Below are 16639 nucleotides of genomic sequence, written 5' to 3' on the forward strand. Positions count from 1 at the left end.
CGCCACTGCACTCCAGCCTGGGATACAGATGGAGACTGTGTCTCAAAGAAAAGAAAAATTCTGAAAAAAGATAATTTCAAATTTAATGGCTGTTCTATGTTATCAATTATTTTCTTGTTTGTTCCATTAATAGTACATTAGATAATGAACTGCTTTGTCATACTCAGTAGCATTATAAGCAAGCAGAAAAAAATGATGGCATTTGTATTGGGTTAGTAGACTTTGGTTCTTTGTCTGTAATATTAATAGTATTTTGTTGTTGTTTTAATCACCCTTGATCTGTTAAAACCATTTATCTGGTAATCCTCAGTCTTTTTTTTTGTCTCAGCACAGCTTTGGGGTGTAGCACGGTGATTTTTCTAAAGTAGAGTGAGGGAAGGAGCATCCTCTTTCAGCTCCCTAAGAGTTTATTTTTATTTGTATTGTTCTTCGAGACAGGGTCTCACTGTGTTGCCCAGGCTGAAGAGCAGTGGCACCATCGTAGCTCACTGCTGTCTCCAGATCCTGGGCTTAGGGGATCCTCCCATCTCACCCTTTGGGGATAATAGTTGGGACTGCAGGTACATGCCATCATGCCCAGCTAATTTTGACAATCTGGGTTTTTTTTGTTTTGTTTTTTGGTTTTTTTTTTTTTTTTTTTTGAAACAGGGTCTAATTCTGTCACCCAGGCTGGAATGCAGTGGCACAATCTTGGCTCATTGCAACCTCCACCTCCCGGGTTCAAGCAATTCTCATGCCTCAGTCTCCTGAGTAGCTGGGATACAGGCATGCACCACCACGCCTTGCTGATTTTTGTATTTTTAGTAGAGATGGGGTTTCACCATGTTGGCCAGGCTGGTCTCAAACTCCTGACCTCAGGCTATCTGCCCGCCTCAGCCTCCCAAAGTGCTGGGATTACAGGTGTGAGCCACTGTGCCTGGCCAACAGTATGCATTTTTGTAGAGATAGGATCTCACTGTGTTGCCCAGGCTGCCTTGAACTCCTGGGCTCAGGAAGTCCTCTTGCCTTTGCCTTCCAAAGTGCTGAGATTAGGCATGAGCCATTGCACCCGGCCCCTAAGATTTTTAGTATTCACCCTTTCTCCTCCCCACTTGTAGTCCTTTACAGAAATATACGAGAATTTTGAGTTTTATAATTAACATCTTAAAGACAGATTGTAATCATAGAAGCAGTGATCATCTTGGGCACATGGCATGTATTTTCATGTCCTTTAAAATTGGTTCTTCTGCTCAAATGGATTGGCACAAGCAGATACTTTGCTGCATTTGAGTTGCAGCCTTCTTGTAGCATGTTGGTACATAAAGATTCTTTCATATTTTGGAGAATCAAGTATTTCCATTTAGATTGGTTGATATAATTATCATTAAAGTTGCTAAGGGAGCCACATTGTCCCTTTCTAGCAATCTGATGAATCAGTTTTCAATTTTCTACTTTTGTTAATACTGACCTGTGAGTTGAAATATTTGCTGGGCACAGTGCCAGTGCATGTAATTCTAGCTATTCTGAAGGCTCTCTTGAACTCAGGGTTTCAAGACCAGCCTAGGCAGCACAGCAAGAACCTGTCTCTAAAAAAATAAGAAGAAAAAAAGAAAGGCTTGTAAATTGACCACAACATGGACAACATGGTGTGACGAAAACATAGAATACAGCAATGTAACAGCAGGACAGAAAACCTGGAAAGTTGGAGGTAGTAGTGATAGTCCAGATATGGCTAAAAAGGATGTTTTCCTCAAGTTGTAAAATGTGGAATTTAGAAAGTAAATTAATATATTTTAAAGGATTAGTTGAGGTTTAACATATTTTATGGCTGTCAAGGCAACAAAGACATTTTACACATTGACACTGTGGTCATCGTAGCTACATCAGAGAGTGTGACGTGCCTGTGGTGGAGCCTTCCTTATCGGCCAAGCCGGCCACTGTTTTGAAACTTAATGGTAGGCCTCTGAGGAAAGGTCTAATGTGGATAAAACCTGCAGTTTATACCAGTGTAAATCAGTCATTTCAACTTTGTTGTGGTGGTTTTGATGTTTTTTTCTCTGAAAAGGAACTTCGGAAATGTGATTAATAAGGTCAACTGCTAGATTTAATTTTGTTTTTGATGGAAATATTTTTTCCTAGAAAATTTAATGGCCATGAATCTGATTGCAGAGATTATTTGCCATAATTAGACGTGTCCCCTGACAGGCAATTTAAACCACTTCCGTTAAAATCTAGATAATCAGAAAGAATGTTGTGAAACATTATAAAAGAGGGCTATGTGAAAGTAAATTCACATCTAGACTGTTTTAGTATTCCTGCCCCTCACCTCCAAAAGTCAGTGCACACAGTATAATCTTTTTATTGTCTTGGAAGGCCATGTTTATGATTGGTTTAAAAAGATAGAACAATTTATTTTGAGGTTCTTTGGGTACAGTGTACCCTAGCATAGTAGTCAAGATAGATCTGACTTTCACCAGAAGTGTTCATATACCCAGTAGCCTTATGGTGAGGTATTTGCTTGTTTTTATCTCAATAAGGAATATTAGACCAATTTAGAAATACTTTTGCCACAGAGGACCCTTTAAGTTTTAGTACTTCATGCATATGAAATTCGAATGTGTTTTATACATGAATAGATTTATTTATCACATAGTTATTGAGCACCTACTATCTGGCAGGCACTCTTCTAGGTACTAAAAATTCAGCAGTTAACAAAACAGATGTCTCTCCTCTCCTCAGAGGACAATATCTTGGATATTATATTCTAAAAAAGCAATAATAGCATACTTTGATCTAGTCCAGAAAAGAAAAGATTGCTGTTTTAGGGAGTACACCATTATCTGATAGAGCTTTGCATTTGCAGGTTTATGACTCACTGGAAGCAAATACCCCTGTAGTTACAAATGCCTCAACTCTCTCGGCTTCAGAAGATGCCTGTGATTTTCCTGGCTTGCTCATGTGCTCCTGCCGACGTGAAGTCCTTTCAAATAGACTTATTGGGTGTCCCAGCCTTCCTTGTTTTTTTTAAAGCCATCTTCCCCTTGGACTCAGTGTGCAATCTGAGTTCATCGCACACACATTGTGTGTGTGTGCGTGCATGTGCACACGCAAGTGCACACATGTGCTTCAGCTGGATTTTAAACTTCTTCAGGGAGACTGTGGTCAGTGTCTTTAATTTAGCACAGTGCTTTGTATGTGGTAGCATTTAGTTGTTGACTTCAAGCTACTATCCTAAAATTGCTTAAAACCATGGCAGTTCTTTTAAAAAGTGTTCTATATGGAATTTTTTAAAAATGCCTTACATTTCTTGAAGGTTTGTCTTTTATGATTGGAGTCAAACCACTTAGTATGTAAAAACCTTTACTACTATTTTTAAAAATTGTAGATTGCGCTAATACAAAATTTCTTTGGAAGACTCTTTATGCTCGAGTTTTTTCATGTTTATGAGTACCATAGCTGTGTTGGGGTGAAGAGAATCACACTTTCTAATCAGGCAAAATATTATAACTAAATTATTATGGCCATATCTAACATTTACTTTTCTTTTTATTTGAAGAGAGTGTTAACAGGAGCTGTTTTTCTTTGTTATAACTCTATTCCTTCTACCTTTCCTTCTTCAGAAAGTTTAAGCTAGATTTAATAATTTCCATTATGATTTCTAGGTGTTTTTCCGGTATGCTTGTTACTGAAATAAACAGGTTAAGTCGTCACTGGAAGTTCCATTTTGCCGGAGTCCAGTGTTCTCTCATCGGAATACCTCTGGCTTAGGGGAGGATTTCACTAGCATATCTTCTCTGTTGACTGAGCAGATTTCCTTTGGCATACATTCACCTCAGCGGGTGTGGCATTTTGTTGGGAAAGATTTGTATCAATAGCAAAAATGTACAAAGCGATCATAGTATTTTATGAAAGTAGTTGGATTATGTTTTTTCATAGTTGAATTATAAACTTAATGATTCATATTTTATTAGTTAGTTATAATTCTGTTCAGCCTTTTGTTCCTCAGCCTTTTATTGGGATAACTCGTGGAGCCTGGTCACCTATTTAGTTTTGAAGAATTCTTTATACAGAAATTTTAAAAATCAACTAATTATTTTTAAACGGCAAATAACAATTATATGTATTAGTTGTGTACAGCATGATGTTTTGAAACGTGTATGTTGTGGAATGGCTAAATTGAGCTAATTAACATTTGCATCACATCACATAGTACTTACCATTTTTTGTAATGAGAATATTTAAAATTTACTCTCAGCGATTTTCAAGAATATGATATATTGCCATTAACTATAGTCTAGAATTTTAGTTTTTTAGTTTTTAATGAGTTAAATGAATTAAATGAAGTGGACCATGCAGAATGGAATGTAATTGTCAAGTAATTAGTTGAAAAAGCTTAAAAGAAAGTAATTTTGGGCCGAGTGTGGTGGCTGAGGCTGGCAGATTGCTTGAACTCAGGAGTTCAAGACCAACCTGGGCAACATGGCAAAACCCTACCTCTACAAAATAATAATAATACTAATAAATGTTGTTTTTAAAAAAGGTAATTTTTTTTTAGACTTTTGTTTGGCAAACTTAAAAAATCTAGTGTACCAAATAATGCTTTTGTAGAATTCTAGTAGTATTTTGAAGGAAGGAGGTGATACATGAATGGATGGATGTTATTATAAGTATCTGAATTATTTATCTATATTTTGATAGTGCTAATAGAAGAACATTCATTAATACTTTTGTGCCCTAGACTAAGTGAGATTGTTTTCTCATACAAGCCTAAAAATTTACTGATTTGTTTATTCTCTTCTGTTATATACTTGTTCATTATCCATATTGCATTTATTTGTCAATACTTCTGATAGAAAAAAGGATTTAGAAATCATACTTAACAAAATTTGGTTATAAATGACTGAGACTTGGATGGCGTGGGGAACTGTGCCTTTGCTGACCTTCTCATAAATACCAACAGGTTTTAGGTCCTGCTCCTCGGTGGTGTTCCTTCTTAGACAACTTGACCGAAGAATTAGAAGAGAATCCAGAAAGCACAGTTTATGATGATTATAAATTTGTCACCAAGAAAGACCTTGAAAATTTAGGTAAAAAAAAGTGATAAAATATTATGTAATTATTTTATTTCTACTTTTTTTTTGAGTTTTGAACATGAGAATTGGCTGAGCCATGTTTACCTCATCTCCCAAATCTTCCCTTTCTGCCAAATCAGATATTAAACATATTATAAATTGTCAGATTTGTAACCTTTCTCCTTAGAGAAAAGAAGTAAATTTAACATACTGAAGCCTTTTTGTATTTTAAATGAGAATTTATTTTAGCGAATAATTTCTTTTAGTATACTAGCTATATGGAGAAAACAAATTGTCACGAAAGCAGTGATTTTTTTTTCCCCAGTGTTATCTGAAGTATAATAAGGTTTTGAAAATATCTCAAAGACGGCAAGTAATGATTCCTGCCTCCCTTTTAGGTTTGATTATAGAAGACCCAATCCAAAATTTAGAAGTGATACATTGAAACTTCAGATCTAGAAGAACCTTAATAGTTACCTTATGTTTAAAGGTCATAAGCCAAGAAATGTCTTGAAAGAACAGTAAATACTTATGAGATAGGGCTTACTATGTGCAGGCAGTGTTTTTTTTCTTTGTCTTTTTTTTTTTTTTTTGAGACAGTCTTGCTCTGTCACCCAGGCTGGAGTGCAGTGGCCCAATCTTGTCTCACTGCAACCTCCACCTCCCAGGCTAAGTGATTATCCTGCCTCAACCTCCTGAATAGCGGGGATTACAGATGTGCGCCACCATGCAGCATGGTAAGACAGGGTTTCACCGTGTTGGCCGGGCTGGTCTTGAACTCCTAGCCTCAGGTGATCCATCCACCTCAGCCTCCCAAAGTATTGGGATTACAGGTGTGAGCCACCACGCCCAGTCTGTGCAGGCAGTATTCTAAGCGTTCTACACATAACTCATTTAATCTTCACATCCCTATGGATTGGGTACCATTATGATTCCATTAGATAAGGAAACTGAGGCCAAAAAAAAAAAAAGATAAATGTACGTCGCCAGAAGTTTCAGTGGTAGTAAACTTGAGAGTTGAGCTTTAAATCCAGAGTCCATGCTCTTCCCCCAGCCATCCCAGCCCCTGCAGGACATGTTGGGCCTGCTTGCCTAGCACTCCTCGCGGTTAGAATAGATGGTGCTCATCTTGTTCTACTGCTGCCAGCAGGCTACAGCAGAAGTTACTGAGAGTGGGAAAACTTAGAGGATCCATTCTGTACAAGGCAAGGCAACTTAGTTGTCTTTGGAACAAATAGATGTGCAATAACAGTTGAGTATTAAAGAAAACAGAATCATGTTACCATTAGATTAATTAAACTTCCTTTTTAACCCATATCTCATAGCACAGTTAATCCAGGCAGAATTACTTTCTGTCAGTTACTACCAAAAAAGAGCTGAGTTTAGCCTTTTAAAAAATAACTTGATTGAAATAGGACCTTCTTAGTGCAGTGCCTTCTTAAGTGTCTCCAGAGTAATTTTTATAATATGCTATGTCACACTCACCTACTTTCCTAAATTGAATGAAAAAAGGTCATTGTTCTTTTGTAGATTTTTTAAAAGCTACTATATTTAGCACATTTTGGGTTCTTTTTCAGTCTCTTTACTGGATTTATTTTGGGTGAAGAAAGCAGTTATATAAGTTTAGGTATATTTTGTTAAAATTTAATTGTACTGCTAATTTTTGAAACTATAGAAATAGATATTCAACAAAATGAGTCATACTAGAAAGCATTTTATGTATATTACTAATATCTTTTGATGTTAAATGAGCCTTTATCTTTTCCCCATAATATATAAAACCTTCTAAATAGGTATCTTAAGAGTAGAAGTAAGTAATGAACTTCCCTTACTTCCTAAGATTGTTTTTAGTGCAGCATTAGTATACTGAAGATTTGCAAGTTCTGACTGTTCCGGATATGGCCTATAGCAGATCTTATAGCTTGGTATTTCCCACAGTGCATTCTTTGGAATATTACTTCTGTAAAAAGGACTGGGTAGATAGCATAGTGGCTGATATCATGGACACCGCAGGTAGACTGACATGAGTTTATATCCCACCTCTCTCACTTAATATCTGCACAATTTGGCCAGTTGACTTAGCCTCTTTAAGCCTTGGTTTCCTTATCTGTAAAATGGGAATAATATTGGTCCCTACCCATGGGGTTGCTTGGAGACTGAATCAGAAAATGCTTGGAAAATATTCAGCACCCTGTTATTTTAGAGATTTGTGGCAAATAAATTTGGGAAATACTAGATTAAGCACAGTTAAATAAATTTCTTTGACTCACTTCTTAGAGCCTTTAATACCATTTTATATTATAAATCTCCAAACAGGGGAGGAAAGTATGAAACATTTCCCAAACTTACTTGACCATGGAGCCCTGTTTTCTCAGAAGATCTCTTGGGACTAGTGATCCATGGAGTTAACTATAGGAAATGCTGCTGCATCCGATTCTTGGGTTAGGATTGTTACATTGTGGAAAGTGCTTCACTCAGTTTTTATTTATGGCCTGACTTGGAATAATTCTATGAGATTAATAAAGGAAACAAAAAATTACTTTAATCACTGGTATATGTATTTTATAATGTAGTGGTTAATCAGACCCTTATCCTGAGGAAGGTTTAGAGAATATACATATGCAGTTGTATACATTCACATTTCATTAAGGCTCAGCCCTCTTAAGACTCCATTGTGAAAGTTCAAACCCCATAGTTTTATTTATTTTTTTATTTTTTTCCGTAGTTTTATTAACCTATTGAATTCTATGATAGTATTTTCCTAATCAAGTTTTAGAATTACTTTATGAGAGTATCCTAAATTTAATTTTGCTTTTCATATTGTTCTACAACGTATACTATTTTGCACTACCTTATGATTTTGCTTAGTGCTTTTCAGGTCTAGAAGGATGGATATTTCTAAAATTTGAAAATTAGAGTAATGTTTTCCTTAGAAAGATAGTCACTTATACCAGAGGTCCCCACCCTCTGGGCCATGGACCCGTACCAGTCGGTGGCCTATGAGGAACCGGGCCATACAGCAGGAGGTGAGTGGCAAGTGAGCATGACCGCCTGAGCTCTGCCTCCTGCCAGCCATGGCATTTGATTCTCATAGGAGCATGAACCCTAGTGTGAACTGCACATGCGAGGGATCTAGGTTGTGTGCTCCTTGTGAGAATCTAATTCCTGATGATCTGAGGTGGAACAGTTTCATCCTGAAACCATCCCTCCCCCCATCTGTGGAAAAACTGTCTTCCACAAAACCAGTCCCTGGTACCAAAAAGGTTAGGGACCACTGACATATACCATAAATGTTCTGCGTGTGAGTACATCACATGTGGCCTTATTTTGAAGATAGTCTCAACCTTTTTCTGTGTCAATATTTGCAATTAATAAATAATTTCTATGACATAGTTGGAGCATTCTTATGTGACCACCAGCACCACAAGTTCTAAGTGTAATCTATTACAACTGGGAAACTCTGAAAGGTACCGTTTGAGGCAGGGTTCTCAAATCCTGACTGGCAGTGGACTTTTCATTAGTCCCTGATGAGGAGTGCATATGTGATGTATTAATATGCATGTATGTATATTTCTATATGGTGGTAGGAATTTGTCAGCTGTTCTTTCTTGGAAGATGGTTCTTTCTACTTTGTTTTTGTGAGTGTCCTTTGTTCTTGCAAATGGTGGGAGATAACAGTGTTTCTCCTCTCTCCCTTCTCATTTCAGTTTGGCAACCTACTGTTGATCCACAGTATTATTTTCTAAATTGAACTGGTTTGTGGAAATAAAAAATCTGAGGACGACTCAGAGGGTATAAGGGAACGAACCCTCTTTGTCATGGTTCATAAGGACTTTCTCATCTTTTTGTGTGTAGTATTATAACATTTAAAATAAATAAGGATGATATTGCTGAAGTCGATTAAATGTTCTCTATAGATATCAAAGAAGATTAGTAATTCTAATCCTCAAATTTTTACTCTGAAGTGAAGTCTTATTATAATCAAATTGTGGTCCAAGAAAAACTGTTGAATTTTAATGAAGATTGCATAAAGACCTACTGTCTTCTGTTTGACCTTACCCAGGGCTCACCCACCTCATTGGATCTCCTTTCCTCCGGGCATATATGCATGGGTTTTTCATGGATATAAGACTCTATCACAAGGTAAACAGAAAACTACAGTTATTGTATTTCAGGTAACTAATGAGCAATCTATAGCCATTTCCTCACTACTCGCACTTTCATAAAACATACATGGGATTTGTAGGGGATCTGCCTGTTCTTTGGTATAACTGTCATGGTGTATATGAAAATGATATTACTAAATACCATGCTTTTATTTTAAAAACTTTTTTCATTTTGAAAAGGTGAAACTGATGGTAAATCCATTTGCTTATGAAGAATATAGGAAAGATAAAATACGACAGAAAATAGAAGAAACGCGTGCACAGAGAGTCCAGTTAAAGGTAGATGTTATACTTACCATTCAATTTATCAGAGAATAGTACTTAATTTTCATTTTGTGTATTATTCCGAAGAAATCTGCCATTCTTTTCTTGGTTTTCCATCTTTAATCTGCGTCTTTTGCTAATATTTTTGGTATAGTTTGTTTGTCATCAGTGTGTCATGTTTGTCATGAGGGTATAAAAACTCTTTACAATTTTAGCATTATGACCTCTGTGGTAATTGTACTGTGGGAAATAATGCTAGGATGATTGATATTGTCACCTCCACTAAAAACCTGATAGCATTTTTAGATGTGTTTTCCATTTTTGGAGTATCGGGGCTTTGCTAATCCCCATTCCTTACTGACCTTTGGCCGTATCTTAGGCTTTCTATTTGGATCGACAGTCATAAACTGTGCTCGCTGAGTACATAGAATTTAATGTAAAGAATGATTAACTTGGTATTCAAGAACTGAAAAGGCAGAACTGCTAAAGGATGGAGGAGAGCGGTGAACTACAGGAAGCAGCCACCAACTCAGGGCTGGGGAGCAGCCTGGGGAATAGGAAGGGGAGGCCCTGTGGAGCTGGACCCAGGCTTCTGAGGAGAGGCCGCAGGCAGGTTCCAGGGCCCTTGAGGCATAGCGAGGATGTTCCCGGGAGCGTTGGAAACTGCAAACTGGAATCCACCACTGCTGTGGAACCATCTGTTGTTTCCAGGACAAAGAGTTGCTGTTGTGTGGTGCCAGCGCAGACAGGGAAGGACAGGTCCTGCTCCCTCACCTGCCTTGCAGTCTGTCTGCAGCCGCCTCTGTTGGTTCATTTCGACCACCAAATGATACCAGTGTTTATAACTGAACATTGGTATGCGTACATACTCTGTCACTATAAAAGACTAGTGACTGTTTTCTGCATTTACCCTCAGTACCTTTTTCTTTTTCCAGACTGTTAAAAGATTTCTGGTGTTTTTTGAGACAGGATCTTGCTTTGTTGCCCACGGAGTACAGTGGCACAATCAGAGCTCACTGCAGCCTCCACCTGAGCTCAAGTGATCTTCCTACCTCAGCCTCCCAAGTAGCTAGGGACTACAGGCGCACACTACCATCTCAACTAATTTTTTGTAGATTTAGTAGAGACAAGATTTTGCCGTGTTGCCCAGGCTGGTCTTGAACTTCAGGACCAAAGCGAGCCTCCCATCTCGGCTTCCCAAAGTGCTGGGATTACAGGCATGAGCCACTGCACTGCCTCTCAGTGTGCTGGGAAGAGGCTCTCAGTGCCCTGGGAAGAGACATGAGGGCGAGTTCCCCAGCAGTGAGCTGGGGTTGCCATTTTTGTGCCATGTGGCCCACCCGGTATCATCACCTGTCTACATTTCCTACTATGAGGATAATGAAATTTTAAAAATAAGAATTAGTTTGCTGGGCGCTATGGCTCACACCTGTGATCCCAGCACTTTGGGAGGCCAAGGCGGGCGGATCACGAGGTCAGGAGATCAAGACCATCCTGGCTAACACGGTGAAACCCCGTCTCTACTAAAAATACAAAAAATTAGCTGAGCATGGTGGCAGGTGCCTGTAGTCCCAGCTACTCAGGAGGCTGAGGCAGGAGAATAACGTGAACCCGGGAGGCAGAGGTTGCGGTGAGCCGAGATCGCACCACCGCACTCTAGCCTGGGCGACAGAGTGAGACTCTGTCTCAAAAAAATAAATAAAATAAGAATTAGTTATCTCCTATTTATGAGATTATACTTACAGAACTGTTAACCTTTAAGTTAATATGTAAATATGTTAGCTTTTATAATAAAATAAAATAATCAGCTTTTATTTTCTTTCTAGAAATTGCCAAAAGTTAACAAAGAGCTGGCACTTAAATTAATTGAGGAAGAAGAGGAGAAGCAGAAATCTACATGGAAAAAGAAAGTTAAGGTAAGATGAAAAAGTATCGGAAAATCGTTTATGCATTTTGTTGATAGTAACTTACATCTTTTTTATTGTCTCTTTTTACTTTAAAAATGCATGTAGGCCTTTTTCTTTCCTGCTTATAAGATTAGTATATGCTTAAGATGGGAAGTCTGGAAAACAGAAAAGAATATCAAGAAGAAAGCTATCCTTACAATTCTTATACCAGAGAAAGGCATCGTTAATATTTTAGTGAATTTTCTTCCTGTCTTATTTGTCTCAAAATTAGAAACTACAATAGCAAGAGTCTTGTATGTGTAAAATGTTTATCCTGATTCTTTAAAATAACTCAGGTCATTTCCCATGTTGTTAAAAATTATTTGTAGATATTTTTAATGGCTACATATTCTGTTCTATGGAGTGATTATGATTTACTCAATCCTTCTATTGTTAAACATTTAGGTTATTATTTTTCTTTGTTTATAACTCCAGAAGTAACTGATTTTTATTGAGACTTGGTGTTCTAGGGCATATATGCAGGCTGAAGTGTAACTTCTACCTGCTTTCCTTTACAAATGTGAAAATAGACAAAGATCAGTCATAAAATAAATAAAACTTCGCACTTGGTTTAGTTGGTATTTTTCTAGGTTTCAGATAGATGAAGAGTACCTGGGTCCTTGCCAATCCTGTTTTCTCTGCTTAGATGAGGCAGGCAGATAGCCAAGCTTGATTATGTGTTGGAATGAGTTGGAAAGAACTGATCTCTGCGACAGCCTGCAGAACCTAACTCTGAGTAAGGAGCTGACCTAGTAGCTTTGGGCCAGCTGTGTGGTGCCCTCGGGAGGTTTCTTTTGTTGGCTTATTCTTTCTCTGTCCTTTGGTTTTTAACCAGGTACGTGCATCTAAGATGAGTGAGCTCCTTTTGTCTTCGTTTCTGTTCATGCTCTTCAATACCCAGGGACTGCAACTAAAGGATCTTGTTCCTAGCTCTTTGCACACCGGTTATGTAATCTTGGGTGATTGCTCATCTTCACTGGGTCACAGTTTTTTCATCTGTAACATGCAAGGACCGGAGATGGGCCTTCTTAGAGCTGTGATTTCCAAATGAATTCAGACTCAAGACTCCCCCTTGCTGTCTTCTGCTTCCTTAGCCTCTCCCTGCATCCCTTCATCCTCGTTTATTACATTCTTTAATATATTATGTAAATTTTAATTTCTGGAAGCCTCTCAAGTAAATAGAGGACTTTTAGGTTTCCATTTTCATGATATGAATAATATGCCAATGTTGAAATAATTCCTCAAACTTATTAATACTTGAATTTATGTCTGTGTGCTATGGCTCTGCACCTTCCTGAGTTACACCAATGTGTATAAATGAATATGTATGTCTTTAAGTGTTTAAAATACAAGTCCTTCCTGCTGTGTTGACTCTCTCCTCAGAGTATTCACACTGATCATCTTGTTAGCCAAGCCTAAGCATAATTAGGGAGGTAACTTTTCAGCTTTGTAATGCCATTTCACAGTAAAAGCTAAATGGAAGTGATCTTTGGGTGTACATGCCCTAAGGCTTCAGTAGGTGGAGAGTGGAGCTAATTTAGGCTATAAATGTTTGCATTCCTATCCGTGTTTTATGCCAGAGTCCTTATTATCTGATAGAGGTGAGAATACCTAAGTTACAATTTAATGTTGCTACTTTGTGCAGCATGGTATACCAGAGCCTTTTTATAAGGCCCTGTGATTGTCAAGATGCAGAAGTGTCCTTCCCTTCCCCCCATTTCTTTCGTAGACCTTTGTTGAGGTTGAGGGCGGCCAGAGAGGATTTAGAATACACCGTAGTGCAGGATGGTAGAAATGACCTCACAGGTTGAACACGTGCAGAACAGTCTTCATGGTCAGTAGGGAAAATTAGCATTGTTCCATGCCTTTAAACATTTTTGACAAAACATTAAAAACTCTCTTACTGTCCATTATAAATTGGAAAACTAGGATCTTTTTAGTATATTGTAATTTAAAACATTAGGAATAAAGCGTAATTTTTTTTTCTTTGTTTTCTTTCTTTTGTCAGTAGTACTTGGAACAGTGCTTTTTTCTCCTCCTAAATTTTTGATACGGAGCCAGCATTTTTCTTTGCCTCAGCAAATTGTCATACTCATTTTCTAAGTTTAGATAAGCTTCCGATGTTTTATCCTTTGCTCTTTTGACATTATGAAATGTCTCTGAGAGTTCCTTTAATGTGAAGTTTTTTGCCAGCATCACTTCCACTGGGACATTTTTCTTCTTCATGTCACAACTGTTTTCCTCATTTGTTTAGAGAAGTTTACCATTGCACGCTCCCCTCACTACAGACTTAAGAGTGCCAGCCAGCGACAGCAGCCACATTCCCTATATTCCCACAGCCAGCTCTTTCTTCTCTAACTCTCTTTACATTTGATTCACATTTTTGTTGTTGCAGTTTTATCTTATTGATTAGTTCTCTTTAAATTGTACTTTTTTGTAAAGAGTTTGTCTTTGGTATCTAAAGAAGCAACACAACAGTTACACGTGTCCTGTCTGCATGAACCGAACAGGAAATTCATTGCGCATCACACTGCCAATGCAGTGACCAGTCACTGACAGGCTTTGAGAAAAGTGACCCATTATTTACGTAGGGATTTGTGGACTAAAGAACTCACAGCGGAGTTATACTTTATGCACATACTCAGTTGATGAACAGAGATAACTGAAATTTGAACCGTCTTGTTGGGGCACCTGGTATTCTTTAACTACATTCCTTGGCTACTCCTTCCTGTTGGCACTGTGCGAATCAAGGACTTGCCTTTTGTTATCTCCAGTCACATTTACGTTCCGTTGATGTTCGCTTATTTTGTTGCTACATATTCTCTAATTAACTATCAGGATGACATTTGATTATTTTAGAACCTATTTGTGGGTCTCCCTGTAAAGAATTACCAAGCTGTGTACCATTTTACTTCCAGTGAAAAGGAGGAAGAACGTTAGAAATTCTTGTCGTCTTCCATCAAACAGCAGTTTCTCTTCAGCTCTTCATAGCTGGAAATGCGATCTTTGTAGCCATATCACGTGATAACAGAATTCTTCCAAAGAGTAGTATTTGTAAAATGTGCCCCTAATCGGCTTTTTGGTGACTTCCTAGCCCAAATCAGACCTATTATCAGAGCTCAGTTTCATTCCAGAAATATTTATATATGGTCTTTTGAAAATCTGAGGCTGTGCTTAGAAAAAGTTTGTATAATTTGCTGTTGAACAGTTTCATCTTAGGTAAAGTGAAGATCGTAGAAATCACTCATGAATTAAGGAAAGAATCCTTCATTATAATTTAAAAGAATACTTGAAGGAATTGCTAAGTCCCATCAGCAGATCGCTAGTCTGGCCTTTGAACTCGCTCCTCAAAAGCTTGAGAGCTTTACTAGCTATGATACCTCCTGATTTGAAAGTTGGTGTCTTGCAATTACCAATTTGAAAGGTATGTTTTGCCTTGTCTGCAGCTGAAATTTATGGGAGGGAGACAGTGAAATGTGTTCCCAAATATTGCTGCCACTGATAACACAAAAATCTAATAAGATGTTTACTGTATGGTTGATATTGAACCTCAAATGGGAAGTGGCCCACCACATAATGTTAATCAGCGTTACATGGACATTATCCAAACTCAGAAATTTTGGTTGTATTAATAATTCTAGTTAACAATTAAGGACCAGTGCAGTAGCCCATGCCTGTATTCCCAATACCTGGGAGGCGGGAAGATTGCTTGAGCCCAGGGCTTTGAGTCTGCAGTGAGCCATGATCACACCACTGTACTGCAGCCTGGGCTACAGGGCAAGACAGCATCTCTTCTTAAAAAAAAAAAAAAAAGAATGTATTTATTCTTTCAACAAATAGGTGTTGAATTCCCAGTAGGCACAAACAGCTTTGAGAGGCATGGGCATCTGTGATCTGTTTGATTTGTGAGGGTATGAGTTTTGATTAGAGCTATTTTTCCTGCAGGTATCATTTTTTGTATGTTAGCCTTTTTTGTCACTTTCTTGCTGTGGCCTTAAAGTCTCTGATGAATGTACTTTTCTTGCATTCTGCAACAGCTCAGGCAGGACTGTGCATGAGATCTCTAGGCCAGGGGTCTCCAACCCCCAGGCCATGGTACTGGTCTGGAGCCTGTTAGGAATCAATCCGCACACCAGGAGGTGAGCCTTGAGCTTCATCTGTATTTACAGCCACTCCCCATCGCTCACATTACTGCCTGAGTCCCATCTCCTGTCAGATCAGCGGCTGCATTAGATTCTCATAGGAGCATGAACCCTGTTGTGAACTGCACATGGGAGGGATCTAGGTTGCCTGCTCCTTAGTAGAATCTAATGCCTGATGATCTGTCGCTCTCTCCCATTAGTCCCCAATGGGACTTTCTAATTGCAGGAAAACAAGTGCAGGGCTCCCACTGATTCTGTATTATGGCGAGTTGTATAATTATTTCATTATTATTACAGTGTAATAATAATAGAAATAAAGTGCACAATAAATGTAATGCGCTTGAATCATCCCAAAACTCCCTCACCCTCCACCCCCGTTCCCCCGCCACCATCTGTGGAAAACTTGTCTTTTGCGAAACTAGTCCCTGGTGCCAAAAATGTTGAGGACCACTGTTCTAGGCCATGTGTATTCTGTGGCTAGAAACCCATGGAAGAGATATTTTAGCAGTTTCAGGAATTACTAAATACCACTAAGAACTTACATTAAAGTAATAGGGAATACAATTAGGTAAAGATACTTTGGGTTGGATCAGATCAGTTTTAACATCAAAAATATTATTTTTAAAGCTTTTTTAGTATCAATTAATTTTTTTTTTTAATTACAGTTATACATACATAGTTTTAAAAACTAAATATTTCAGGCTGGACACAATACCTAACACAAACATTACAGGCTCATATCTGTAATCCCAGCACTTTGGGAGGCCAAGGCAGGCAGATCACTTGAGGCCAGGAGTTTGAGACCACTCTGGCCAACCAACATGGTGAAACCCCATTTCTACTAAAAATAGAAAAACTAGCTGGGCATGGTGGTACGCACCTGTAATCCCAGCTACTTGGGAGGCTGAGGCAGGAGGGAGGATTGCTTGAACCTGGGAGGCAGAGGTTGCAGTGAGCTAAGATCACGCCATTGCACTCCAGCCTGGGCAACAGAGCAAGACTCCATCTCAAAAATAAAATAAAATAAAATTTCTGGGCCAGGCGGGTGGCTCAAGCCTGTAATCCCAGCA

The 16639-nt window shown here is 38.3% G+C and overlaps 1 protein-coding gene across 1 annotated transcript in view; it reads left to right on the forward strand.

Annotated features, from left to right (window-relative positions):
* The window catches only part of NOL10 (nucleolar protein 10), a 95121-nt gene that overhangs the window by 54690 nt on the left and 23792 nt on the right, over positions 1 to 16639 (forward strand). Inside the window, exons 9-12 of the mRNA XM_011960976.1 lie at positions 4940 to 5066; positions 9115 to 9194; positions 9398 to 9496; positions 11308 to 11397. Of these exons, the coding sequence (XP_011816366.1) occupies positions 4940 to 5066; positions 9115 to 9194; positions 9398 to 9496; positions 11308 to 11397 (396 nt within the window). The remainder of the gene's footprint in view (positions 1 to 4939; positions 5067 to 9114; positions 9195 to 9397; positions 9497 to 11307; positions 11398 to 16639) is intronic.

The sequence above is a fragment of the Colobus angolensis genome, unplaced genomic scaffold, assembly GCF_000951035.1.
Source record: "Colobus angolensis palliatus isolate OR3802 unplaced genomic scaffold, Cang.pa_1.0 Scaffold53, whole genome shotgun sequence".
In the NCBI taxonomy this organism is placed as follows: domain Eukaryota; kingdom Metazoa; phylum Chordata; class Mammalia; order Primates; family Cercopithecidae; genus Colobus; species Colobus angolensis.